Source organism: Nematolebias whitei, chromosome 13 (assembly GCF_014905685.2).
Source record: "Nematolebias whitei isolate Nwh7 chromosome 13, NemWhi1, whole genome shotgun sequence".
NCBI classification, from domain to species: Eukaryota; Metazoa; Chordata; class Actinopteri; order Cyprinodontiformes; family Rivulidae; genus Nematolebias; species Nematolebias whitei.
In genome coordinates, this window is record NC_056510.1 from 19,353,095 (window position 1) to 19,378,827 (window position 25,733).

Consider the following 25,733-nt stretch of genomic DNA (forward strand, 5'->3'; position numbering starts at 1 on the left):
AGCTGAAGTGGAGTGGATGAGGGAAGCGGTGTACTCACAAGGTGGCGCAAAAAGCCCAAATATTTACCTCACCGACACCTTTTTTTTTTTTTAATCAATTCTTCAGCTAAAACAGAAAAAAGCTCAGCTGGTAAAACGCAGCTCCTTATAGGCCAGCTGTTGCCACATCAGTAACATCTGGTTATCTCAGAGTCATGCGGATTATAACCTGAGGTTTAATGGATAACCCAGGGCTCTGCAACATTTACAACCAAGAGACATTCCTGCTACACTAAAAAGGTTCATGCACTGAGTGGAATATAAAGTTACATTAAATATATTAAGTTAACATTTATTGGCAACTTTACGTCGGAGAATATATTTGTTTATACACATTTAAACTGAACCTTGGCAGTTTTTTATATGTGGAAAATTATTCATAAACAGCTTCACCTTGCAATATAGAAATGATCAAGATGAGCAAAGAATTTGATCAACTTTATGGCTGTTTGTAATACTGAACATTTTGAAGACAAACATATTTACTTCAACTTAATTTTAATTAAAGCAGGCCTTCTATACCATAATTTGCCATTCTTTTATAAAATACCTATTTCAGTGTCGCCCGTGTGCAAAACTGCACTTTATTTTATTCCAGCATTTTGCTAAAATGTTTAATTTTTCTGGCCGATTAAACGAACAGCATAGTACAGCTGGAAGTTATAGTAACCAGATGGCTGATAAAATGTCACCTCAAATTGATTAATTTGTATTTTAAAATAATCACATTTCTGAAAAGAAAAAAAAAAAAGAAAAACATACAGGATTAGGAATATCAATATTCATTCATGTTTTGTTTTGTTCAAGCTATAAAAAGCCCCAAGTAAAAAAAAAGACAGTGGATATTTATTTTTTCTTTAACCCGGTCAAAATGTACTTTACAGCTACATGTACTTACAAGTATTTTAATGATTCCAAACCCAATTAAAAACATAAATGACCATGCATTAATTAAAGATTTATGGTCAAACTCTGAAAAGCAGATTTATTTCCTTATCCTGATATGCATTATTTAAAAAACATGTCACATTTATAAATTTGTTTCAGTCTGTAAGGCAGCCTTGTGAGTTTGCGTTTTGGCCATTGTTCAACATCTCACCTGCACTCTGACAAAGACGTTCAGACATACGAATTTCTACAATTGTTAACCTTTTGTCTTTATAAAAACTCTACATGAAATTGCTGGACTTTAAGAAACTAAATAAACGTCCTGTCTGTACATCTGTATTTCAAACAATAAAAAAATCAAATAACCATTAGTCTCCAATTGAACCCCCAAGTTTTAAATAAATCTTTACCTCCTTACTCCATAAAACAATATAGTTTTATTTTAGCTATATGCAATTTTCTTAGAAAGGACAAACAATTCACAAGAAATACACAAAGTGCTGGATAGATGACAAAATTAAATAGAACTGATTCCAGAGTACAGAACTGCTTAAAATAAGCAAAAGTAAATTCAGCCTCATATAGACCATGAGCTTGCTCCTTTGCTTTGCACGTCAGTTTTATTATTAGTTAATTGTTTGAGTCAAAAGTGAAAACACATCCTTCAAATTTACAGAAAGAGTTGAATAAGGACATTTTCACTGCAGATCAGTCCGTCGTTTGTCAAAAAACGTCCTCATTCTGTGGCCGGCTCGCCCAATTTCAGAGTTGTCCTCATTAAATTTTACACAGTTATCAAAAACCAGGTTCACATCAGCGATGAAGCCCCCCAGATTCAAGTACCTGCAATCATTAAAAGAAGTATTTATGAAGTTACGAACTGTGTAAAGTTACAAATGTGAAACAGCATGGTGTCAGGAAAACGTACAGGTTGTTCAAGAGCTTTTTCTTGATGGTGGAGAAGTCCATTGGCTTCTTGATGATTTTTTTATATCCAGGAACAGCTTTGTGGTCGACCGGTGTGAGAAAGGGCCACGCGTCTTGATGGGCCTCCAGCTCAGCCAGCAGCAGTCTGGAACAACCACACAACCACCAAGTTTAACAAGATTTATTTTGACTATAAGCTCAGTGTTTAGAACTTCTTGGTACAGGAGATCAACAAAAAAATGTTTTGAAAAGTGTCAACCACTGGACCTTCTACACAGAGTAAGCGTGTGCATGTACGTACCGGCATAGCGCCAGCTCACCGCAGCTGTCCTTGGATGTTTTGGCTCTTTTAGCGCACGAGACAGAACTGTCACACTTAGCATCTGAGCCATCTCCTCGCCTCTTTTTGAACTCTCTGGTACCTCTTTTTGGCACATCGTTGCTGCTGGCAACCTCCTCACTGATGTACTCTCCTGCCACAGATGGCTTACAGTTTCGATTTTCCTCCCTACATCTCTTCCCTCCCCCAGCTGTTCTGCTTTGTTGCTTCCTGCTGTGAGGCAACTGACCATTTTCCTGAAAGAGAGAGTGCACACAAGGCCGTAGATATAAACAAAACGCACCATCTGCCCATCTCCAAAATATGAAAAGCAGGGGAAAATACATATGGACTAAGTTGTGGATTTATCTGGATGTTTGCGTACCTTTGCTACACAAAATGAGCAAAACCAGTCTCCTTCAGGTACTGTGGTGATCTTGGGGTTGTGGCAGTAAGTGTGGCAGCCTTTGTCACAGCCATTACAAAGTAAAAGCAGTTCCTCATTATCTCCTTTCTGACAGAGCTGGCAGTGCTGAAAACATTTAAAGTAAATAAGCATCCTACACTACAGGTGCTGTGGGTTAAAATGTTAATGGATATACTGCATATCGTCAAATTCAGTAATGTATGTGCTGTGCTGCAAGTCACTGCAGGCAAAGTGAAAAAAGTTGGTTCTTTTGTAAACTTATATAATGAAAAGCAAGCATAAGAAATGAGACTTACTGGAAAAAAGGACATGGTAAGATTTTTCTGCAGTGGCTTATATTAAAAATAACTGACTATCAAATCATCTATACGTCAGATTTCATAAAATGAATATAAAGTCATGCATCCTAGAAGAATATTCAGTCGCTAGATGGCACTCAAGCAGTACGGCATGCCGCTGTGTCATGTAATAGGTAAAAGTGGCTATTAATGACACAATCGGCTTGCCATAGAGCCACCTTCATCCACCCTTTTTTTCTTTCGCTCCTTTCTTTTTCTAATATAGCACCTTTCTATCTTATTTCAAGATACTCAAAGCGCTTTAATCTACAATCTGTAACTCATTTACCCATTCATACAGCACTACTAGATCTCTACAAAGCTGATTGAACAAATCATTCTAATGAGACTAATCAGAGCTTTATCACATTCATACACCTATGGGACACACATCAGAGGCTATGACGGGTTCAGTGTCTTGCCCAGGGACACTTCAGCATGTGACTGCTGGTGGATTCGAACCCCCAACTCTCGCATTGGAGGACGACTGCTCTAACCACGCAGCCACAGCCGCCCCACAGCTCTGGGATCATGCCTGGAGAAACCGTCAAATCAGTTTAATTTCACTGCGCCGCCCCCAGCAAAACGCAGCTAATTTGTCCATTGAAGTGCATTTATAAAGTAAAAGTTCAACTGAGAGACATCTTTACTATAAAGTCAAACAAATAATTGTTTTTAGGTGGTTGTCTTGTTAAATTCGGAAGAAATTCACAGCGAGTCGTCCCTATGCGCGCTCCTGCTTTCGTGCATTTGACCATCAAGGTGCATTTATTAAGCAAAAGTTAAACTGAGACACACCTTTGCTATAATTTCAAGCAACAAATTGTTTTTAAGTGTTACTCTTGTTAAATTCTTACTGAAGTCCCCCCGTGCACGCTCCCGTGCCCGCCATTTGGCAGCCAATCTATTTTTGACACAACACTGGCCCACATTTCGGGGTTGTCAGCTGTGACGCGTAACAAACGTGACGCGTCAGTGGTTATACATAATAGATGTGACATATACGGCGAAGCAACGTATTCGTTTTCTTCCACTTTATTAGATATATTTGGACTGATGCGACTTATGCGCGACATGTACGGAGGAAAATACGGTAGTTCTTTTGTAAACTTTTATATAATGAAAAGGAAGCATGATAAATTACTTATTGGGAAAAAAGGACATGCTAATATTATTCTGCAGCAGCTTACATAAAAAATTATTATCCAATCATCTATAGATCAGATTTCATAAAATGAATATAAACATATACGGTATATGTATATTTTTTTTAACAGTTTAGCAGAACTAACCTCTTTCATAATGGTCTGTTTCCAAGTGATGGTTTTCTGCAGTTGCTGGATGCAGAGCCACAGCTGAGCCGAGCTGCAGACCTGACCCAGGGTTTTACGCAGCAGTTTGATCCCAGGAACCACCACCTGCTTACAGCTGTACGGGCACAGAAAAGACTGCATGTGAAGTTTACATCAGAGCAGGACATGGTGGTTGTTGTTGAGGAAACCAGCACATTTTATAGCATCTATTGTTACACGCGCCCTGTAATATAAACACAAAGATATGACGCCAGAACGGCTGCACTTCCATTTCTTTAGGTACCTTCGCTCAATGTTTCTCTCCAGCTCTGCGAACCTGGTGACAGCTATATCAAGAGGATTGTTGGCGCGCCGTGTTAAACAGACAGAAGGCTCCTTCTGGCTGGTTTCTCTTGGACCCTTATTTTGAAAAGCTGTAGAAGCAGAAGGTTTGTGCTCATAATAAACTAGATGATGACTGTCGGACTGGGGCTCTCGAGGCATCCAACCCTGAGCGACATAGATGAAACAAGGACAAGACAATGATGTTTAGTATAAAATATGAGACAAATTACAGAATGCGGCGCTACATTAATTGCCTGCACCTTGACCTGCAGGTTGGCAGAGACGACCTTCTTCTCCAGAGCTTCTACGTGTCGCAGCAGATGAACGTCCACCTCCATAGCCTGTTCTTCAACACACCAGCTCTCCACTCTCTTTTTCCTTAACTCACACATTTCTGGTTCTGTCATGTCGAGCTCTGCCCACACAGGTTAATTAAAATATTACAACTGTTGTCAACTAAAACCAATAAATATATTTATTAAAAAATATATATGTTTGTTCAATAATCACTGCTTGATGGCTGAATTGTGCAGAAAGAAAGTAAACAAACCATTTTTGCTTTTGGCAAAGAGCTGGCTTATGTGTTCTAAGTGTTTTTGGATCTGTTTCTGCAGAACCCTCTCTCTGATGCCCCGACAGTGAAGGTTCTTGAGCAGACTCTGCAGGTTCTCCATGTCTGACACTCTCCACCAGCCATGCAGCATCTCTGCCAACACACATTTATGTACAGACTTAGCACATATTGTTGAACAAGCCATCCACCCATGTTTGGAGATATTCTGATTAAGTGTGCTAAATACAATGAACTATAAATAAAGTCCAGCGTACTTCGTTTGTGGAATGTGCTTTTCTTACCTTTAGGAATAGGCTGAGGGTAGTCCTGCACTGTGGCCAACTCCACATCAGGGAATGAGGCACAAAGGGGCTTGTCCTCCTTTAGCAGGTCTGTGGTCTCACTCTTGTTGATAGAGCCGTTCTGTGCCAGACAGAGGTCTCTGTTCCCATTAGCCTCTGCTTGCTGTGAGGACAGATCCAGCAACGGGGGCAGAGAGGTGTCAGAGATGGGCGAGGTGGAACTTGTTGCTGAGCTGAACAAGGTTTGTCGGCTCTGATGAACGCCAGACTTTACTTGCTGAGAGGAAAAAATAGACAATTAAAGTTGTCGCTTTTATTTACAGTAATATGTATATGAACTTAACACAAAAAGGAAATTTGATTTTTTTGGTTGTTGTTGTAAAAATACTTGCTGGCAATAAATCTCATGTTTGAAAGCCCATTTATTTCCCTTTAAACTGTGACATTTCTGTTAGGAAAATGCTTTTGTGAGTTAAACAGCACAGTTGAGTAAATCTCTGCTAAGCAAACCGTTTATTTTGCTACTGACTCGTGCCATTTATTGAACTGGGTGATCGAAGTCAAGACATACTGGCAGTTTAATAATTTATTTTATGAATGAGGGACTCTGTACCACGTGGAAGAGCCAGCTTGGCCACACACAGCAGTGGAATGACATCTTATTCTCAACCTCTGTCACAAGTCAGCTACTGGTGGTTGTGTTGGTCAGTCTGGAACAAATGGCATGCTCAAGCAGATCCCACAGGGTTTCAACGGGGTTGAGGTCAAACGACAGACAGGTCATCATTTCATCCTCTCCATTGCCATGTTCTTGAGGTATTCTCTCACAAACCTCACTGTTTGGGGGCAAGTGTTTTCATGTTGGAGGATGGAGTTCATGTCCAAGATTGTGGATATGAGATTACCACTGGTTGCAGAATCTCACCTTGTAGGACGCCCACATCACAGCCTGTCTGACATCTCCTGAAGTTGCCTTGGCATGGCTCTATCCAGATCAGTCCAATGTGGCCACTGATCACTGTAGCTGGGTCCATGATCACAGGTGGAATTACAAGCTCAAAACAAGTCAATAGCAGAAAATTGGCTAATTTTAATAGGTGCAGCCTTCAAATGCATTTTTCCTAACAAATGTGGGACCATTGAGAGAAATAAACAGGCTTTCAAACAATATAAGATTTACTATCAAAATGCATATCAAAGAAATAACTGACCAAACCAAAATCTCCTTGTTTTTTGCACTATGCTTAGTTTACAGCTTAAAGCATAATCTAAAAACAATTTAACAATCAAGCTCAAGATAAAAGAATGATTATCCACCTACATGATGATCAGGCACTTGTTGACTGTTGATACCAGCTGTGGTGCTGTGGTTTGCTGATGCTGGTGGTTTAGGGAAGGTAAACGAGCAGGGTTTTATCCAGAAAGGGTTGGAACATGACTGGGAAGCTGGAGAACTGGAGCTTAAGGTCACAGAGGATCCGTCACAAGGAGAGCGGGGCAGGAGGCTAAACCACACGCCGTGCTTTTCAGCCAATATTTTGGACAGTCCGTTACAATAAAGAACAGACTGAGGGCTGTAGGCCCCGATACATTGTTTGAGCTCAGGTGGTTTAAACATATCAGTTTGTGTGGTAGGATGAGAGGGATAAGACTTCGAGTTTGTAGAAGGAATGTTCTGAACATTTAAGTCCAAACCCTGAACCATTTTGTCTACTGCAGGTAATTCACCAAGGCTTTGAGGGTAGAGACTGTTGTTGTTTTGTGGGCACCGTGGCATGATGTTATCACAGTTTGAGTTCTGTACTGGAAGGAACACCTCCGGCTTCCTCTCTTCTTCCTGCTGCTCCTTTTGAACTTTGATTCCCTGCGGTATCTCCTCCTTTTCTTCCTCTTCACAGCCTGACGAGCATAAAAGCAAAGTCAGCTCTGGCCCAGTGGACACAAAAACTTTTGGATTTATCAACATTCTCCTTGCCTTCAACAAAGATGCCACCACAGTGTGGAAGGACCCAGTATCGCCTCTTGTATCGGTCCTCTCCAATAATTGTGGAGCGCAGTGAGTGAGACGAGTCAAACAGTTCCTGTCTGATTTGACTACGAAGCTTTAGAGACAAAAATCATTTGAAGTATTAATCCATTCACGATAGACATAAAGCGTCTCAGAGTTCATTTTACCTTGCACATGTCCTCGATCTGCTTCTCCAGTTCTTCCATGCTGTTTGAGTGCACACCATCCTGTAAGACCAAACGTCATTAATGTGAGGCTTAAATAAACAAACATTGATATGACCACTGGATTGTAGAAAAGTACTATAGTGCTCCTGACCTCTTCACAAAACTCTGTATTTCTCCTTTTATTTCTCCCTGGTTCTTCCTCCTCATCATCAAAGTCATTGCCATGCCCTTGATCTTCACTGTCATTCTCGTACTCCTCTTCTTCCTCACTATCTCGTTCTTTCCTGTTGCATTTAATTTTGAAGGAGGAGCATTTGAAGTTATAGTTGTTCTCGCTGCCCACACCGTTGTCTTTTTTTCCCACAGTTCTGGCATGGATACTTCTTAGTCTAGTAACACAAGAAAGTTATTTTAGAGATTTATTTTAAATACAAAATACTTAGCCATATGCGCACAACTTTCAAATAAAAGCTCTGACTGTCCATTTACTCACTTGCGCAACTTTCCATCAATAAACCATTTATCCTTTCTCAGGCTGGTCATGTGATCGATTTTTTTGTCAATCTCACTGAAAAACATCAGATAAAACCGTCAACTCTTTGAATGCCAGAGGAATCTAAAGGGTGACCCAATGGGGATGTTTTCACAGACCTGGTTTAATTCCCCCAACAATAAACTAATATTCTTGCTTTTCCCCCACATTTCATGAATCTCTTTTACGCAACGCTTATTACGCATCACAGAGTGCATCAGGTGTGTTTCAAAGTGTAAGGGTAATGTTTGATGCAACCTTGTGAAACGGTCAGGCCCTGTCATATTAGATTTTGCATTTATATCATTTCAAGACAGCTGAAGCCTCCATGAACTAAACAAGCCAGCAGACTCCATTTTAAGATTAACTTAAAGTCTCAGGCTGCAGCAGTGCACCTAAAAACACCCAATATATTTTTCTTTATGTGTCACATGGTAAAACATTTCTGCTTCAGGGTTTTGCACATTATACAGACGAAGATAAATATGCTGGTCCCCTTACAGCTCGTTGAAAAAAAAAAAGCTTCATTTGTCGTAAACTTTTTCAGTTAAAAGCAACTGTCTAATGTAGATCTACATACCATCATTATGATAGCGTGAACAAAAATTGTGATTTGTTGATTTCTTTTTTTTACAAAGCTATGCTAAAACAGCACAAACAGATTAGAGGATACCCTTAAAGAAACTACTGGTAATAATTTCTGCATCATAGCCATGTTTCTAACTAAGGGTTTAATTAGCATCACAGATCCCTTCAGGTTTATCATCAGTCATGTTGTTCATCCTGTTTCAAGGCAACAAACATACAGCTGGTGTTGTGTCCACCACACTGATGATGAAGCAGAGAAAACAAAAGGGATAGCTGTCTGAGTAGCTCGTAAAGATTATAGATACAAATATTAAAAGCTAAAGGCCACAAGTCCATCTACAAGTAACTTCATGCTCTGGTCAGCACTTCATGAAAAAGCTAAAAACTGATCATCAACAGGCATGACCCCAGATTTAAAGCCCTGCCACATCGATGATGAGCGAGAGAGGATATTCAACCACCTCATATGATGACCGTGCAAGAAGAGATATTATTGTAATCTAATAAACTTTTTTAATTTAAAATTATAATCTTATTAACTCTTTTTTTTTTTATCTCTGTGTTGTTTGCAGTCTGAGGATGACAGCAGCTGAGTCTTCTTCATCCACCAGATCACCTCCAGCTAAGAAGTCTGTAATGACTGAACTTGTTTACTTGGCATATTTTCAAAATAAACATTTTGTAAGTCTTTATTTTTGGCCTTTTTTGTATCAAAAATTAACCGAACTGAGCCCTCCTTGAAACTGAACCGAGCGTAACGTTACACCCCTAGCTAAAAGTCTTTCACAAACACAAGCATGGCTCTAACTCACTTTTACACTGGCGTTAATTATGGTGTGTTAGTAGCCGAGAGTCAGCTCCAACTTATACTCCAATCTGTAACTGATCGAGTGAGACCGTTTTCAAACGTGGGACATTAACTATTGAGAGTCAACTCTGTCAGCGAAATATCTCATGAATCAAATAAGAAATTTTGATGAAACCCATAAAAATAATTACAGGATGTAAATATACAATTGATTAACTTTTGGAGTCAATCCAATTCAAGATGGCTGCCACAGCCATCTTGAATTAGAGAACACAAAAACAGCTATGAACTCCGCCTGTTTTACTGACACTGAACTAAAATTTGGTGTGGTGGTAGTAGTTGGAAGACATTAACACATACTCAACAGCTAACACATCTTGCAAGATCTCACATTATGGTATGAGACTGTGCATTCAGTTATTTACAGAATTTGACCCAAACAACTAAACAAGATGAGTTCTTACCTGATCACCGCTTTACTGCAGCAGAGCTCGTTTGCCAAGAATGCCAGCACAGCAGCCTTCTGTGACGGACTATGAGCCTGAAAAGCTTTTGTTTTTAGACTAATAGCCAGAGAAGCCAGCTGTGTCTCCTCAGGGTGGCTCTCCATGTACATCTGCAGAACTTCAGACACATTGTCCCGGTTGATCTTCACATTAGACAAATGGTCCCCAAAAACAGTTTTGTACTAAAAAAAAAGAAGAATAAAAACACGGGAGTCATGTAAATCTTAAGTAAGAGTTTCTATTTATCTGTTGTACATGTAAATAAACATTTATATTTGTTTTTAAGTGTCTGAATAAGGAATGGCCTTTCAAACAATCATCTCTGGCTTAGGAACCATGCAGGAAGTATCACAGTAATTCTGAGAAAACTTAACTTGGAGGCATTTATTGTTCCAAAATTTATATTTTACATTTGGGGGGAGTCGTGGCTCAGAGGTTAGAGAGGTGGGCCTGTGATCCGAAGATCGCTGGTTCACGCCCTGGCCCCGACAACATCAAAATTGTGGGTGGGGTAGGTGAAGCACCCACACTTGCCCCCATCCTCATTCACCCCACTCTGGGCCCATGAGCAAGGCCCTTAACCCCCATCTGCTCCCTAAACAGGTCTCTCTTGAAAATGAGTTCTCGTGGCTCAATGAGACTACCTGAATAAATAAAGGGTAAATGAAATAAAAAAATATATTTTCAAGAACTGAGAGCCTCTTACTAGAAAAAAAAAAAAAAGCTACATCCTCTAAAAAGGTATAAATTATATATTCTAAAGCACAAGATGAAGCCTTTGTATAGCAGCTAAAATGTTGATTTGTTAGTTGGGGACTGCCTAGAAAAGTAGCCACCTAATGCAAAATATTCAAGATGGCCACCTTTGCTAAAAGGGAAAAAACATGATAACTCAGCTATTTTAAAATATATTGAGCTGAAATTTGGTGTGGTGGTACCTGCTAGTGATGTACAACATATTCTGAATTCAAATCTAAAAATGCTGTCAAATCTACATTTTTAAATGGTCGGAACATGGCAGTCTCCGTCAAAGTTTCTCCTGGAACTGTCTAGTTTGTTCAGCTATAGTTTTGAAATAATGGATGTATAAACTGGGCCAGACTATTAGAGTAATAAAGACGTGCCTTTAAGTGAAATATCATTTACAAAAGTTGTGAAAATGCTTCTATAACTAAAACACCCATACATCTGGCTTTAAACTTGCAAAAAAGATATCCGAAACACTGCACTGCATTTTCTTGTGGCAGATGGTTGTTCGTGTCCCATATGTACAGTATGTATTTGATATTTATTTAATATGTATATATGTATTTGTTGAAGAATTTACAAATCAACAATGGTACAAAAGCTACATAGATAACAAGCACTCACCTTGCGTCCTGCAGGTACACCAGGGTCACACACAGCTGCAGACAGCATGCTCACCAACATGTCCTGCACATTGTGCATACTGTCCCCGATGTTAAGCAACCCCTCTTGGAGGTTGCTGACAGTGAGCATGTCTGAGTTTAAGCCCAGTTTCAAGACATCTCCAAAATTGTGCAGGAACTGCAGCACCATTAGGCAGTCAGAAATAGTTTTTCTAGGTAAGATCAGTCCAGGCATACAGGACAGCTCTGGAAGGGGCTAGAGAGAAATTATATTTTAAAACATAAAACGCTTATTTGTTGTCTATTATTTTAACTACTGATGAAAAAAAAATATCTTGAAGATGTATGTTGTCAAAGTCTTCATTGATCTGATTATATGACTCCTTTATGTTTGTGACATCTAGTCAAAGTTATTTTTAAGTGTAATGGTGGACTATTGTAATTTTTTTTTAAATATCATAACCTCCATGCAAAGAACTCCAACAATGGCATAATTTATTTTCTGTCAACAAACACTGAAGATAGAAGGAAGATCTAAAGTTTCCACACTAATTTACATCATAGACAAAACATTTTCATTTGACATGTCATACATAAACAGTTTAATGTTTAAATACCTTATGATCTGTTAAACACATGTCTTCCTTTGGCTTTCTTAGCTCCTTCGCCTTTTCCAGTTCCATTCGACGAAATGCCAGTTTCTTTTCTTTGTTTACCCGTATCTTATCCCTCTTTTCTTGTTTTAGACGCTCTTTCTCCTGCAACACAGATAAATGACAGTGCTATATTACATCTATTTTTAAAAATAGAGCAGGTCTCTCTTGTAAAGGCTCAATGGGATTTACCTGTCTAAATAAAGGTTGAATGGGAAAAAAAAGCAACAACACAATAAAATATATATTAAAACATTAGACATAAAATGCATTGCATTGTATTTGCAATAATTTCATTACAACTCTTAGAAAGTTATCAGTTCCCCTTCCAGAGTTGTCTTCTTGAGTGTTTATATATTTCGTGAATACGCACGCGCACGTTTCAGCTGCTTCCACTAACAATGAAAACTAGCGAGGTCTTTAAAAAGTTATTCAATTCGTGTAAACAACAACAACAACAAAAACTAATTGCAGCGTGACTCGCATACATTGAGGGGTCTGATGTCAATATGTGACTCGTTTTTTTTAAATTCGCCTACAACAACACTGGAAACAAACATCTGCAGTTTGTGAAAGTTAATCACCTCCAAAGTAAAAGCACATCCGGGTACTTTGGGATCAAATGACGTCAACGTAAACAGTCTTCTTAGCGCTGCCTCTTGTGCTTCTTGCAGTCTTTTTCTTTGTTTTCGTTCCTTGTCCTGTAACCTGCGTTTGTTCATGGCCTGCTCCGACTCGTCTCTTCTCAGTAAGCGCATGGCCAGTTTGGCCTCCTTGGTCCGAGTCGAGCGGCTCTTCCTCCTCACCTTCGGCATTCTGCTCTCCTGAAGCGATGAAAGACTCGAACCAAAGCTCTGAATCGCGCTCCCCTTCCTTTCCTCTTCCTCTTCCTCTTCTTCGTTTTGGCAGGTTAGATGCAGCGTTTACTGCTGCCTCCTTCAGGCCACTTTTGTCCCACAGAACTGGTTCTTCTTAGCTTTTGGCACAGCCTGAAACTTGCTCTTCTGTATTTTACTTCTGTTTTATTGATTGTAATTCAATTAAATTCAGTTTATTTATGTAGCGCCAAGTTAAAACACAAGTTATGTCAGTGCACTGAACAAAAACATTCGCATACATTATAATATAAATAGTAAAGTTATCTATCTAAGGAAGGAAGTTTACCGACATTGTTTTTATCAGTTTTTATTTCCTTGTTTTATTGTTTTAATGTTCTTTGATTTGACATGCACAGCGCTTTGTTGCAACTGTGGTTGTTTTAAGTGCTTTATAATAAAATGCAGAAAGAGGAAGGAACATTTGTATTTTCAGGTGCACAGCCCTTCCTTACAAACTACACACTTTTTAAATCACGAAAAGTATCATTGCATTATTCCAGTAACAAAGAAAAAAATCGAAAAGATTTAAACATCATATAACAAAAATAATAGATACTGAATATCTGAGGTCCACACCCTGTTGATTAACCTTTGATCAACAGGGTACAGTATCGAGTACTCTGAGCCACGAGAGAGGAATTATTTCCCAACATCCATCCATCAATTATCTTTACCTGCTTCTTCCTTTTCGGGTTGCGGGTGTCACTGGTACCCATGTCCAGCAGTCACTGTGCGAGAGGTGGCGGACACTCTGGACAGGTCGCAAGTTTATCACAGGGACACAGAGACAAACAACCATTCACTCTCTCACTCTTGCCAAGGTCAGATGCTTTTCCCTTCCCCTCTCTCTCCACTTTGCTTTGCTGCTCTGTCTGTCTGTGAAACTGCTTCTGAGCCTCTCTTGCGTACCTTCCGAACCATAATTATAGACTTTATTTGATCAGTTGGTCCCTCAACACAATTAATAACATTTCTTCGAAGATAAGACAGGCTTTAGATGAGCCAATTTGCCCTGTTGGCATGCACGCAGCTGGATATCTCATCGACTTGAAGATTTGATGATGTGTCTATCTCTGCTCCGATTTGTGGATTTTAAGGACGCATATTTAATTGGATTTACGATAACTGGTTCCTGCTTTTTGGATTCGGCTGGTTGCTGGTTTTATCAACAATCAAGGAAGTCGTCGGCAGCAAATTTGGACCCGATCACGCTGCTTGCCTTTATGATGGCTTGGTTCATGCCTTGAGTACCCAGACTCAAATGTTTTGGGCAGAATGGATCAGATCTCAGGGATTTTACTCAGGCATGTTCCATCAGTGTGGCCATTTAATTTGGACATTTCGGAACCGAGTGGACCAACACAGACTCAAGGTAGATGTCATTAAGTTCTGCCTGTCCCCCAAAAAACTGTGTGTTTATCTGAATTTGGCTCATCTGGCTGGCCTTGAAGGCCATCTTATGCCTGGAGAACATGTGATCTGACACGAATACTGATATTGTTCAAATACTAATGAATTTAGGTTAAAAAAACATTTTATATGCAATTCTACAAAAACGCTTCTTTTTCCCTTTTCTTCTTTTTTGCATTAAAGCATTTAACTGAGATCTGAGCAAGATGTCAGATTTTATTACGCTTCTGTTTTCTTCAGTTGATATTTTTACATTTTTCTTTTTTTGGCTTTTCCCTCTTCAGAGGTTGCCACATAAGTCATCCTCCAACTCACAACTACCTCCATGTCCTCTCTAAATGCATCCATATATCTCCTGTTTGTCGTTTTTACTGGTAGTTGCATTTCTAACATCCTTCTACCAATATACCCACTGTCCCTCCTCTGGACATGTCCAAACCATCTCAGTCTGGTCTCTCTAACTTTATCTCCCAGTTGTTCAACCTGTGCTGTACCTCTGATGATCTCATTCCTAATCTTATCCATCCTCATCACTCCTAAGGAGAACCTCAACATCTTCATTTCTGCCACTTCCAGTTCTTTCTCCTTTCGTTTCGTCAATGCCACTGTCTCCAGACATAGCTGGTCTCACCACTGTCTTGTAAACTTTTCCTTTGACCTTTGCTGACCGACCCTTTTGTCACAAATCACTCCTGAAACTTTTCTCCATCCACTCCATCCTGCCTGGACTCTCTTTTTCACCTTTTTGTCACATTCCCCATTTTCCTGGATAGATGACTGCAAGTACTTGAAGTCCTGCACCTTTGTGACCTCTGTTCCTTGTAGCCTCACTGTTCCACCGGCCTCCCTCTCATTCATTCACACACATGTACTCTGTCTTACTACGGCTTACTTCCATTCCTCTTCTTTCAAGTCCATACCTCCACCTCTCCAAGTTCTCTTTCACCTGTTCTCTTCTCTCACCACAGAACACAATGTCATCTGCAAACATCATACTCCATGGGGATTCCTGCCTGACCTCATCTGTTAGTTCGTCTGTCACCAGAGCAAACAAGAAGGGGCTCAGAGCCGATCCTTGATGCACTTCCACCTCCACCTTGAAGCTATCTGTCACTCCTACAGCACATCTCACCACTGTCCTGCTGTCCTCATACATGTCCTGTACAAGTCTAACATACTTCTCTGCCACTCCAGATTTCCTCATGCAATACCACACATCCTCTCTCGGCACTCTGTCATATGCTTTTTCTAAATCCACAAAGACACAATGGAGTTCTTTTTGACCCTCTCTGTACTTCATCAGCATCCTCAAAGCAAAGGTGGCATCTGTGATGGTCTTTCTTGTCATGAAACCATACTGCTGCTCACAGATTGTCACCTTTCGTCTAAGTCTAGCTTCCAAAACTCCCAGATCTTCATCGTGTGGCTCATCAACTTAATTCCCCTGTAGTTGCTACAACTCTGTACATCACCCTTGTTCTTAAAAAATGGGCACCAGCGCACTTCTTCTCCATTCCTCAGGCATTTTCTCACCCTCAAACATGCCATTGAATATTTGAGTCAAAAAACTCACTGCCATCTCTCCAAGACATTTCCAAACCTCCACTAGTATGTCATCAGGTCCTTCCACTTACAGTACATTACAACTAACTTACATTAGTTTTGGCAAAAGTGTTTTACGTCAGATGCCTTTCCTGACACAACCCTCACCATTTACCTGGGCTTGGAACTGGCACAAGTGAAACACCAGCTTGTGCTTCTTAGTGGCTGTTTCCTGACAATTTTTTATGTTATACCTAAATCATATATAAATACAGAGCTACTGTGTATTCCATCACTGCAGATAGTTGCATATTCACACAAATATGCCAAAAGAAATGTAAGGCTGTGGCATAAAATATAGTAAGAGGCGCAAACTCGGCATTAATTCACCTCTGCCTTCTTCTGAGCTTCTACAGCTTTCAAGAGCATCATGTGCTGCCTGCGCCGCTCCTTCTCCTACCAGAAACACAAACTCTGTTTTATATGAACTTACAAATGGGCTTTTGTTGTAGACATTACAGTGGGTCTTAGAACTTTAAGTACAATCTATAAAACATGCAAATTAAATCACAATTTGCACACTGTGATGATTAAATGTGCAATCGTAAAACCAAAAACACTCAAATGAAGGGAATGATGCATGCAGACAGCACGAGTATTGTAATATAGCAGCTAATAAAGATCCAACAAGTTGAGCACCTGACACAGCAATCAAGATCTTTTGGAGTTTGTGACGTAAACACAAAACACAAAATGATTTTGAACAAACAAATGTGTCAATTCCAAAACAGATACTGTGCGTTTGCTCTCAGTTTATTAGAACACCATTCAGCCTGATAATAACTCAAAGTGTTCAGCAGATAGTGGATGCATTTGTTCAGCAGATAGTGGATGCATTTCTAAGAGACCTACAGCAGAGTGTGCTGTTCTGGAAAAACCATGCAGAAAGATGCACCATACGTCAGCAGCAAATGCTACATGCAACATGGAATATTGATTTTAACTTTTCATTCCAAAACATGCATATGATTTGTTGTTAACTGAGCAAAGCCAAACATGTTCATACCATTTCAAGCCTATGTCTCTCCAACTCCTGGTAGAAAGAGTTGGTAAAGAGGAAAAATTAAATAATTCTTAAAAACAAACACCAGAAACATTCAGTCTGTTAAAAAATAGATCACTTGTGCATATGATAATCAGTTAAACCATCTTTAAGTGTTTTTACAATAAATGTAGGGTCAGGGGAGTTTTACAGTGCTGTTGTCGAAAAGAAACGTGTACCTGTTTCAGTATGGCAGCATGAAGTCTACGAACTTCCTTCTCCTGTAAACAAGAATAATTCAATTAGAAAACCAAAATATGAACACAAATTAACATTATTTAAAAGCACAGAAATGAAAGGCTCTCTCTTTTTGTTGAACAATGTTAGAGCTCAACTTCCAGCCCTCAAAGCATCACTGGTTAATGGGATGTGCAAATGGAAACATTATCAGTAATAAATGCATGTACAATGGAATGAGGTGATCCAGCCTTTTCTAATTACAGTGATAAAACAAGGCAATCAACATCTCTTTATGCACCAACAAGCAGTACAAAAGAGCCAGAAAATTGTATTATTACAGAAACGGCATGTCAGAGGTCCAGGTTGTTGGTATGCAGAGCAAGACAATTGGTGAATTTTATTAACGTTGTTAAAACAACCAAACATCGCTTGTAAATTTTTGCTCACCTTGGTTCTTTTCTCAGCTTCTAATAATTTTGCATTGGCAGCTGCTTCTTTTTTCTTTTTCTTTTCCTGTGTGCACACAAAACATGTTGGGGTCACACAGACACAGTGTGTACACAGACATATGTTTTCCCCCTAGACACTATCATCTTTGTTTACATCGTTATAAAAAATACAGGACCAGGAGATGCTTTAAAAATCATATGCAAACAGTGTACAGATCACATCTAACATATTGAAACGTTGGGGAATTATACTCATTTGTTGTCACGCACTGAGACAAAATGGCTGTAGTTATAATGAAAGAACAGCAGACAGAAAGTATAAATTAAGCAAAACTTCTATCAGTAATTATATCCCCAATGAAATCCTGTTAAGAGCCACTTGCCATGCGTGTCAGCTGAAATTTGATTTATAAAAGCTGAAATACTCCACAGCTTGTATTAGTGAGAGAATGTAAAATAGGTGCTTTCACCTAACTGTGGCAAATCCCCCCGTACTTAATGAAATACTGTATTTTGTATTAAGCTCCAGCACGATATGAAGAGATTTTCATATTCAATAGCACTTCTGCAAGAAACCAATTAGGCATGTTATTTTTTTTCTTTCAAACTCCATCAACACCAGAGAGGAAGTGTTTCTGCAAGAACTTTCGGGACGAACCTCGAGAACTTGCTGTGCACGGAGTTCTTTCTCCAAACGAATGTGCTGAATGCGCTTGATCTTCTCCTGGTAGAAGGATGAGGGTGAGATCAAATGAGTCAACTGTTAATTCATGCACGTTATGGAGGGGTGAAGGGGAGCAGAATGTGGGATGGAGTAGGCCTACGCAGTTGTGGAGGGTGGAGAATTTTAAAGAACAGCAGTACAGCAACTTTCTCTTAAGAGTATTAAAGTATTTTAACTGTACAGTAGTCCTTTGTTTATTGCGGTGGATCCATACTCTGAAGTCCTGCTATAAGTGAAAAACCGCGAAGTAGGAATAGTAGTACAAGTAGTAAGTAGTAGTTTATTTTAGTATACACCTGTATATATATAAAGGCGTTTTACAGTGTTGTAGTCAAGACCACCTAACCCGAGACCAAGTCAAGACCAAGAACAGAGTGTACCGAGACCGAGACAAGACCAAGACTTTTGGGGTCCGAGACCAAGACCTCAAGTCTTGGAGCTCAGTCTTTTCACAGATTATCTGTCTTATACTCATCAATACTGACACGACATAGTGACAGTGACAGTTTAAAGAAATATGTAAAAAAAAAAAAAAAATGTAGCTTTTATAAAAAATATTTTTATTAAAGTTACATACTGCAACTTTAAGTTTGCTTTTGAATGAATGTATCAGCGTTTATAAATTTTCAGAGCTACATAACAAATAAATCAGACATTCAGTGGTTTTTGCACAATCATTTTCATGTCATGTGACCCACTGACACAAAACGTATATTAAACTACTCTACTAGACCTGACAGACAAGGCACCTTCATTTATTTCTCATTTTAAAGCATTTTGTAATTTTACATAATTTATTTGTTCAAAAATCACGGTTTTCACTCAATAATTAGAAAATGCTTTAAAATGAGAAATAAATGATGGTGTCTTGTGTGTCAGGTCTATTAGAGTAGTTTAGCATTAGTTTTGTGTCAGTGGGTCAAATGATGTTAAATATATTAATCTTTGTTTCTGAAGAGTGTTTGGTTCATTAATTTGTTGACGGTCCCTAAGAGAACCATTACATCTTGGAGGAGGGGAAGACTGAGCTCAGCTGAATGAAATCAGACTGTCTGATTTGGATCGAATGAGAGGAACTCACCGCTGAAGCCACGGAGCTCGAATGTCCAAAGTAAAACTAACTTCACCGCGGTAGAAAATTGAGGCTCCAGCAGAACGAACCGTTCAGAAACAATTTGAAATGAGAAAAAAAAGCTATTTAATAACTGATTAAGTCGTGTTTTAGACTGCTTATTACTAGCGAATCTATTCTGACCCAAAGTGCAGCCGTGACTGGTTCTGAGTGACGGCCTTACAGCAGACAGCTGCTCCCCTCTCTTCCAGGTACTGTGTACTGGCACAGAATCTTTTAGTGGTACGCAGTACTGGACCGACTTACTTTCACTCCTGGTTGCGACGTTACGTTCTCTTGTCTGTATTATTCTGTTGGTACAGAACTGCGTGCGAGTGAAAGGGGGTGGGCGTGGCAGGGGTAACAAGAACATGTATTTAGCAATGAGTCACGTTATCACTTGGATTTGAATCAGTACGTTTTGCTTCAATAAAAACAAAGATGTTAACAAATAAACTGGAAAATATTTTGGCAATTTAGTGATATTTCCACAGTTGTGGTCTTGACTGGTCTTGAAATAAAATCCCGAGTCCTCAATGTTTGAGACCGAGACAAGACCAAAACCAAATGCAGTCGAGTCAGAGACAAGACCAAGACCATCAAAAAGTGGTTTTGAGATCGGTTTCAAGACCAAGACCGGTCTCGAGTACTGCAGCACTAGCATTTTAAACCCTTCTCACAAACTTGCAATATTCTAAACAATGTTTCTAAACTCTAAAGGCTCTAAAAGAGCACAGAATGTCATGATTTCAGCTCCCTGCCTCGTCTGCTTTTGGCCCATAGCAAGCATTCTTGGCCACGCCCACTTCTCCGCTCTGCACGGACAACTGATCAGATGCAGCAGGAAGCTTATCCTGCAGTATAGGCTACACAAATGTGCAGTGAGTGATAAATAATTTTAAATAATTTATGTTAAATAAAAATGCCATGCTGATCGTGTGACTTCCATCAATCAGCCAATTGTGTGTCACGTCCCATCTTATTTTGAAAAACCGCAATAGAGCGAGTCCGCGATAAACGAAATGTGAAGTAGCAAAGGACTGCTGTACTTCATATATTTTCACCTCAAATTGTATAAACTGTCAACATGAAGAAAGTGGCTACACATTTATAAACTAGTCCTATGTAAAAGAAAAGAAAAAAAAAAACTTACTTGTTGCTTAAATTTTTTTATCTCCTCTCTTTTTTTCCGCCTCTCCTCTGCAGCCATTAAAGCTGTAAAACACAAAGCTGTTAGGTCTGAGCAGAGAATATCATCTGGATTAGAGAAAAGTCTGATCAGACAGCAGAGATTTACCTTGTTGCTTCTTTGCCTCCTTGGCTGCCTGCACCATGGCCTGTTTCTCCAGCTTTCTCAGTAACTTTATCTGAGCAGCCTGTTGAGCTATTCCTGCTGAGAGAGGAAACAAAACAGTAAAAAAATAAAATGAAACGAACCATCAGACTCTAAAGTTAGAAATATAAAAACTTTGTATGACAACAGAGACTTTGTCAGGATTATTTTTACTTTTAAAACTTCGTTTGTAGTTTAGTTTGAGAAAAACATCCCAAGGGCCACAACATTTTAATGTATATAATAATATGACTTTAGATAGATAGCATTCATACTTAAAATATATTAATTTGGAATTCTCAAAAGACATTTTTATATTGAATTTACTTGTTTATTTTGTTGAACAAATTATTGTAACAGTTCCAGATCTGAGGCTTTGATTGTTAAGTTCCTTCAAAAATAAAATATATTGTTTTAATACATTTAAAGTGAACGTAGGTGGTTCCACCTATTTTTACACTTTCGTCAACTGAGGAAAGAACATTTTATTTGCACTGACAACAAGAGCAGCACAACAAACTAAAATGAAACTGCAAACAAGCAGGTGAATAACAAGAATTATGATCATATAAAACAAAGCATGTTTACTATTTAGGCTAACTGAGCATGATAATTTGTGTGTAGTCAACCACACTGATGTATGAAAAAAAAATGCATGAAAATGTGAGGCAGCTCATGTTACTTGAGTATTTCTGGCATATAAACTGACCTTGAGCCTTCAGTTTTCTCATTAGCTTTGCATCATTAAAGTTTTGGAGGTTATTTTCACCAACAGGATGAAGGTATCTGACCCCAGGAACTATAGAGCTCGACTGCAGCTCAGACCTTTTGCCATGACTGCGCCTCCCAACCATGGCTACAATTCTGGAAGCGATCTCATCCTCGGCCAGTAAGAACCACTGTAAACCCTGAGAAACATGAAGGTGATGGAGGGATTCAGTCAGAAGGAGGAACGAATAGACCTGATGAGCTTTGGTCTTTATAAAAGAGAAATTTGTTACAGTTGGTTTTGTCATTTCGAAACTGGGATTTTACTCTTGACATCTATGACAACATGAATTGTTGTGAAATATTAATGTCAGTATTCAGATCATTCAGGTACAGTATACAGTACATACAGTAGTCCCTTGTTTATCACGGGGGGTCTGTACTCTGAAGCCCCACGATAAGTGAAAAATCACAAAGTAGGAATAGAAGTAGGAATAGTAGTACAAGTAGTAGTAGTAGATTATATATTTATATATATATATATATATATAATATAAAAGGGCGTTTTAAACCCTTCCCACACTCGCACTATTCTAAACAGTGTTTCTAAACTCTAAACACTCTAAAAGAGCACAGAATGTCATGATTTCAGCTTTCTGCCTCCAGATGCTCTCTCGGCCACACCCACTTCTCCACTCTGCACGGAGATCAGATGATCAGCTGCAGGAGGAAGCTTCTCCCACAGCTGTGGGCTGCAGATACGTGCTAAATCCATCCATCCATCCATTTTCTTTACCCGTTTATTCCATTTTGGGTCATGGGGGTCGCTGGTGCCCATGTCCAGCAATCACTGTGCGAGGGGCGGGGTACACCCTGGACGGGTCGCAAGTCCATCACAGGGACACATAGAGACAAACGAGACAAACAACCATTCACTCTCTCATTCACACCTAGGGACAATTTAGAGTTACCAATCAGCCTAACATGCATGTTTTTGGTCTGTGGGAGGAAACCGGAGTACCCGGAGAAAACCCACGCATGCACGGAAAGAACATGCAAACTCCACCCAGAAGGCCCCTGGACCGGGGTTTGAACCAGGGACCTGTTCGCTGAGAGGCAGCAGCTCTACCAGTTGCGCCACCGTGCTGCCACCACGTGCAAAATCATTTAAAATAATTTATTTTAAATTAAAAATCCATGCAGATCGTGTGGCTCATCCATCAATCAGTCATTGTGTCGTGTACTATTTTACTTTGAAAAACCGCGACAGAGCGAGTTTGCCAAAAACTAACCATGATGTAACGAGGGACTACTGTATTCAGAACAGAAAATTTGATAATAACTTCACAATATGCTGTTGAAAGGTAAAACAACACAACCATCATTTACCTCTGGTCCTTCTTGGCCTTCGTAGAAGTTACCCACTTTAATTTTTGTGCTAAAGCTGAAGTTTTCCCGTGAAATTTCAGTTATGCCATTTCTGATTAAATACTGAAGAGAGACAAAAAAAGCAGATGAGAAATAATCACCAAACAGTGTTTAAATAGTTCACATGTTAGATTAGTCAACGTGATCATTCAAAGTTTTTCAGTTTGAAGTAAATGTATTGTACAGCCTGTTGATTTACCTTCATTATATCTGGAAACTTAGACAGCCTCCTCCCACATGGAGCAAAGTAAGCCACGTTCCCCTGGAGACGACCTGCAACAGTCCTGATCCAGGTTTCTCTCCTCCACCTGAACAAATCCAATAAAAAAGCAAGTACTGATTTCAAACAACCAAATTAAATTGTAGACACCAAAGTGCTTTTCATAGAAATGCTCAGTGATCCTCCTTCTAAACAGTTAACCCTCATTTTCCAACCTTTTTTTTTTTTTTTTAATAAAAACATGCAGGCTGCAATTGCAGACAGAAAACATGCTGAAGTACAGTTTTAAGTCTCGTTTCCAGTAAACCATCCAATACACAACATCCCTGAAAGATGAAAGACTGTGCTCATTTGTGACAGCAGCATTTGTGGACAATAATTGAAAATATTGCTCATCTATGATGAAAATTATAAACCCTTGTGCATTGGGCTATATTTTAATTTTCTAGTCCAAGTTTTTGTGGTTTACTCAAACACTTTTTAAAATAATGATGTCATTACAATCAACATATTCAGTGTCAGCGGTCCTATGACTGTTGCTTTCAAGTATAATTTTTATTTATTGTGGAAAACAGCAGCAGTGACCAAAACTTTCTTGGAAGCTGGACAATTAAACTAACACAATGACCCAGTGAGCTCTAATCTTACACCAACTTTGACTGATTTTACATCAACAAGTTATTATGACAGTAAAAACAAACAGGATGTAGACTACGTGTAGGCACATTTTGTGCAGACCAAATAGGTCTCTCTTGTAAATGAGTCTTTGGGGCTCAATGGGAACTAACCTGTATAAATAAAGGTGTAATAATAAAATTTTCTCACCCAAACTTAAGAGGAATTTGTAGAGCGCTCTCATCTGTAATATTCCTCCTTCTCACTAAACAAAAAAAAAAACAAAAGCAGAAAATATATTCAATGGTTTTCTTTCTCCTAGTAGGAGCTGAACAACCACAAACTGTTGTGGCATTTTATTTAATTTTCTTTTCATTAGTATGACTACAATTCATACAGACATTAATTAGTGAAGATAAATTTGCTGGACACCATTCCAACAATACAGTGTCTTGCAGAGAGTATAATTTAGTTTAGAGAAATGTGCAGCATCTGCTTCCCTGATTTAAAATAATCATACGTATCCACAGATGAGATTGTGGGGAAAAAATACCATCTTGACTTTAGAAGGGATTCTGTGAGTAACACATTTCTGCTGCCTGGATGAAAGCTGAAACTTTCATATAGAATTGTTAATGCACTTGAGCTGGGAATTTATTTTGTCGGTACCACTTTATAGTAAGGCTCCCCTTATAGATGCTAATAAACTGTTTATAGATACATTATTAATTCCTCTATAAACCCTTCATTAATAACTGCTTATTATGCATTAATTAAGGGTGACCGAAAGACAAAACTGACCAGTTTTTTTGCCAAATAGTGAGCCAAATCTGTTCACCTATATATTTCATCTAGAGTTGTCATATTAAACATTTCAGACTAAGTTACAACCTTTTAAGCACAATAAGCATTTGTAAACTTGTTTATTTCGCATATAATATTGTACTTTATCACTGCATTGTAAGTATCTCCAAATAATATTATATCCTAAAAAAATAGGTTTACAAATGCTTATTGTGCTTACAAGGTAGTAACTTAGTCTGAAATGTATAATATACCATATTTTTCAGCCTATAAGCCACATTTTTTTTGCATAATTTGCATGTCCTGCGACTTATAGGCTGAAGCTGCATATTTATGTTTTTTTTCCCATATTTATAAACCAAGTTTGGGCTGAGATATGATGGTTTTCATTCATTCTGACTGAAAAAAATAAGAATCGAACAATACCATTTTCAGCCACAAGGCAGCAAAGTAGTAGTAGCAGTAAGGCATGCTGTTGTATCATGTAATAGGTAAACATGGCTATAATGACAAATTCAAACAAGTTCAAGACAAAAATAACTGGACTTCATTTATTATATTTTACTTTATACTTTATTGTTTTTGTCTTGAACTTTTTTGAATTTACCATGCCCTGGATTACTAAGAATCTTCACCAGCTATTGACACAATCGGATTGCCATATAACCCCCACCTTCGTTCTGCTTGCTGCTTGTAGCAAGTCAAACCAGATGCACCTCCTCGGTGAAATGCAGCTAATTTGACCATTAAAGTGCATTTATTAAGCAAATGTTAAACTGAGACGCACCTTTGCTATAATTTTGAGCAAACAAATAATTGCTTTAGGTGTTTTTCTTGTTAAATTTCGAAGAAACGAGCAGCGTTCCTCCTTTTTTTTCCTCCCTCTGCGCGCTCCTGGAGCACGAGGCAGCGAATACTTTTCAAATACAGCTGATTTGACCAGTAAAGTCCTTTTATTAAGCAAATGTTAAACTGAGACACACCTTTACTATAATTTTGAGCAAACAAATAATTGTTCTTAGGTGTTTATCTTGTTAAATTTCGAAGAAATGCGGAGACTCGTCCCTCTGCGCGCACCCGGCGCTTCTGCGAATCGTGTTTTGAAATACAGCTGATTTGACCGTCAAAGTGCATTTATTAAGCAAAAGTTAGACTGAGACACACCTT

General features: G+C 38.9%; 1 protein-coding gene across 1 annotated transcript in view; it reads right to left on the minus strand.

Annotated features, from left to right (window-relative positions):
- Positions 1-1,538: 1,538 nt before the first annotated feature.
- Positions 1,539-25,733, minus strand: part of LOC119419586 (bromodomain adjacent to zinc finger domain protein 2B) — a 33,456-nt gene continuing 9,261 nt past the window's right edge. Inside the window, exons 10-37 of the mRNA XM_037686938.1 lie at positions 23,973-24,027; positions 23,127-23,235; positions 22,889-22,990; positions 21,501-21,699; positions 20,756-20,848; positions 20,612-20,673; positions 18,282-18,347; positions 17,622-17,687; positions 17,174-17,215; positions 16,959-16,985; positions 16,283-16,348; positions 12,027-12,167; positions 11,411-11,665; positions 9,998-10,221; positions 8,099-8,173; positions 7,757-7,994; positions 7,606-7,665; positions 7,406-7,532; positions 6,752-7,329; positions 5,431-5,707; positions 5,126-5,281; positions 4,836-4,990; positions 4,535-4,740; positions 4,231-4,366; positions 2,559-2,705; positions 2,156-2,430; positions 1,856-1,999; positions 1,539-1,770 (exon numbers count right to left, since the gene is read on the minus strand). Coding sequence (XP_037542866.1) covers positions 1,626-1,770; positions 1,856-1,999; positions 2,156-2,430; positions 2,559-2,705; positions 4,231-4,366; positions 4,535-4,740; positions 4,836-4,990; positions 5,126-5,281; positions 5,431-5,707; positions 6,752-7,329; positions 7,406-7,532; positions 7,606-7,665; positions 7,757-7,994; positions 8,099-8,173; positions 9,998-10,221; positions 11,411-11,665; positions 12,027-12,167; positions 16,283-16,348; positions 16,959-16,985; positions 17,174-17,215; positions 17,622-17,687; positions 18,282-18,347; positions 20,612-20,673; positions 20,756-20,848; positions 21,501-21,699; positions 22,889-22,990; positions 23,127-23,235; positions 23,973-24,027 — 4,226 coding nt within the window. The 3' untranslated portion in view covers positions 1,539-1,625. The remainder of the gene's footprint in view (positions 1,771-1,855; positions 2,000-2,155; positions 2,431-2,558; positions 2,706-4,230; positions 4,367-4,534; positions 4,741-4,835; positions 4,991-5,125; positions 5,282-5,430; positions 5,708-6,751; positions 7,330-7,405; positions 7,533-7,605; positions 7,666-7,756; positions 7,995-8,098; positions 8,174-9,997; positions 10,222-11,410; positions 11,666-12,026; positions 12,168-16,282; positions 16,349-16,958; positions 16,986-17,173; positions 17,216-17,621; positions 17,688-18,281; positions 18,348-20,611; positions 20,674-20,755; positions 20,849-21,500; positions 21,700-22,888; positions 22,991-23,126; positions 23,236-23,972; positions 24,028-25,733) is intronic.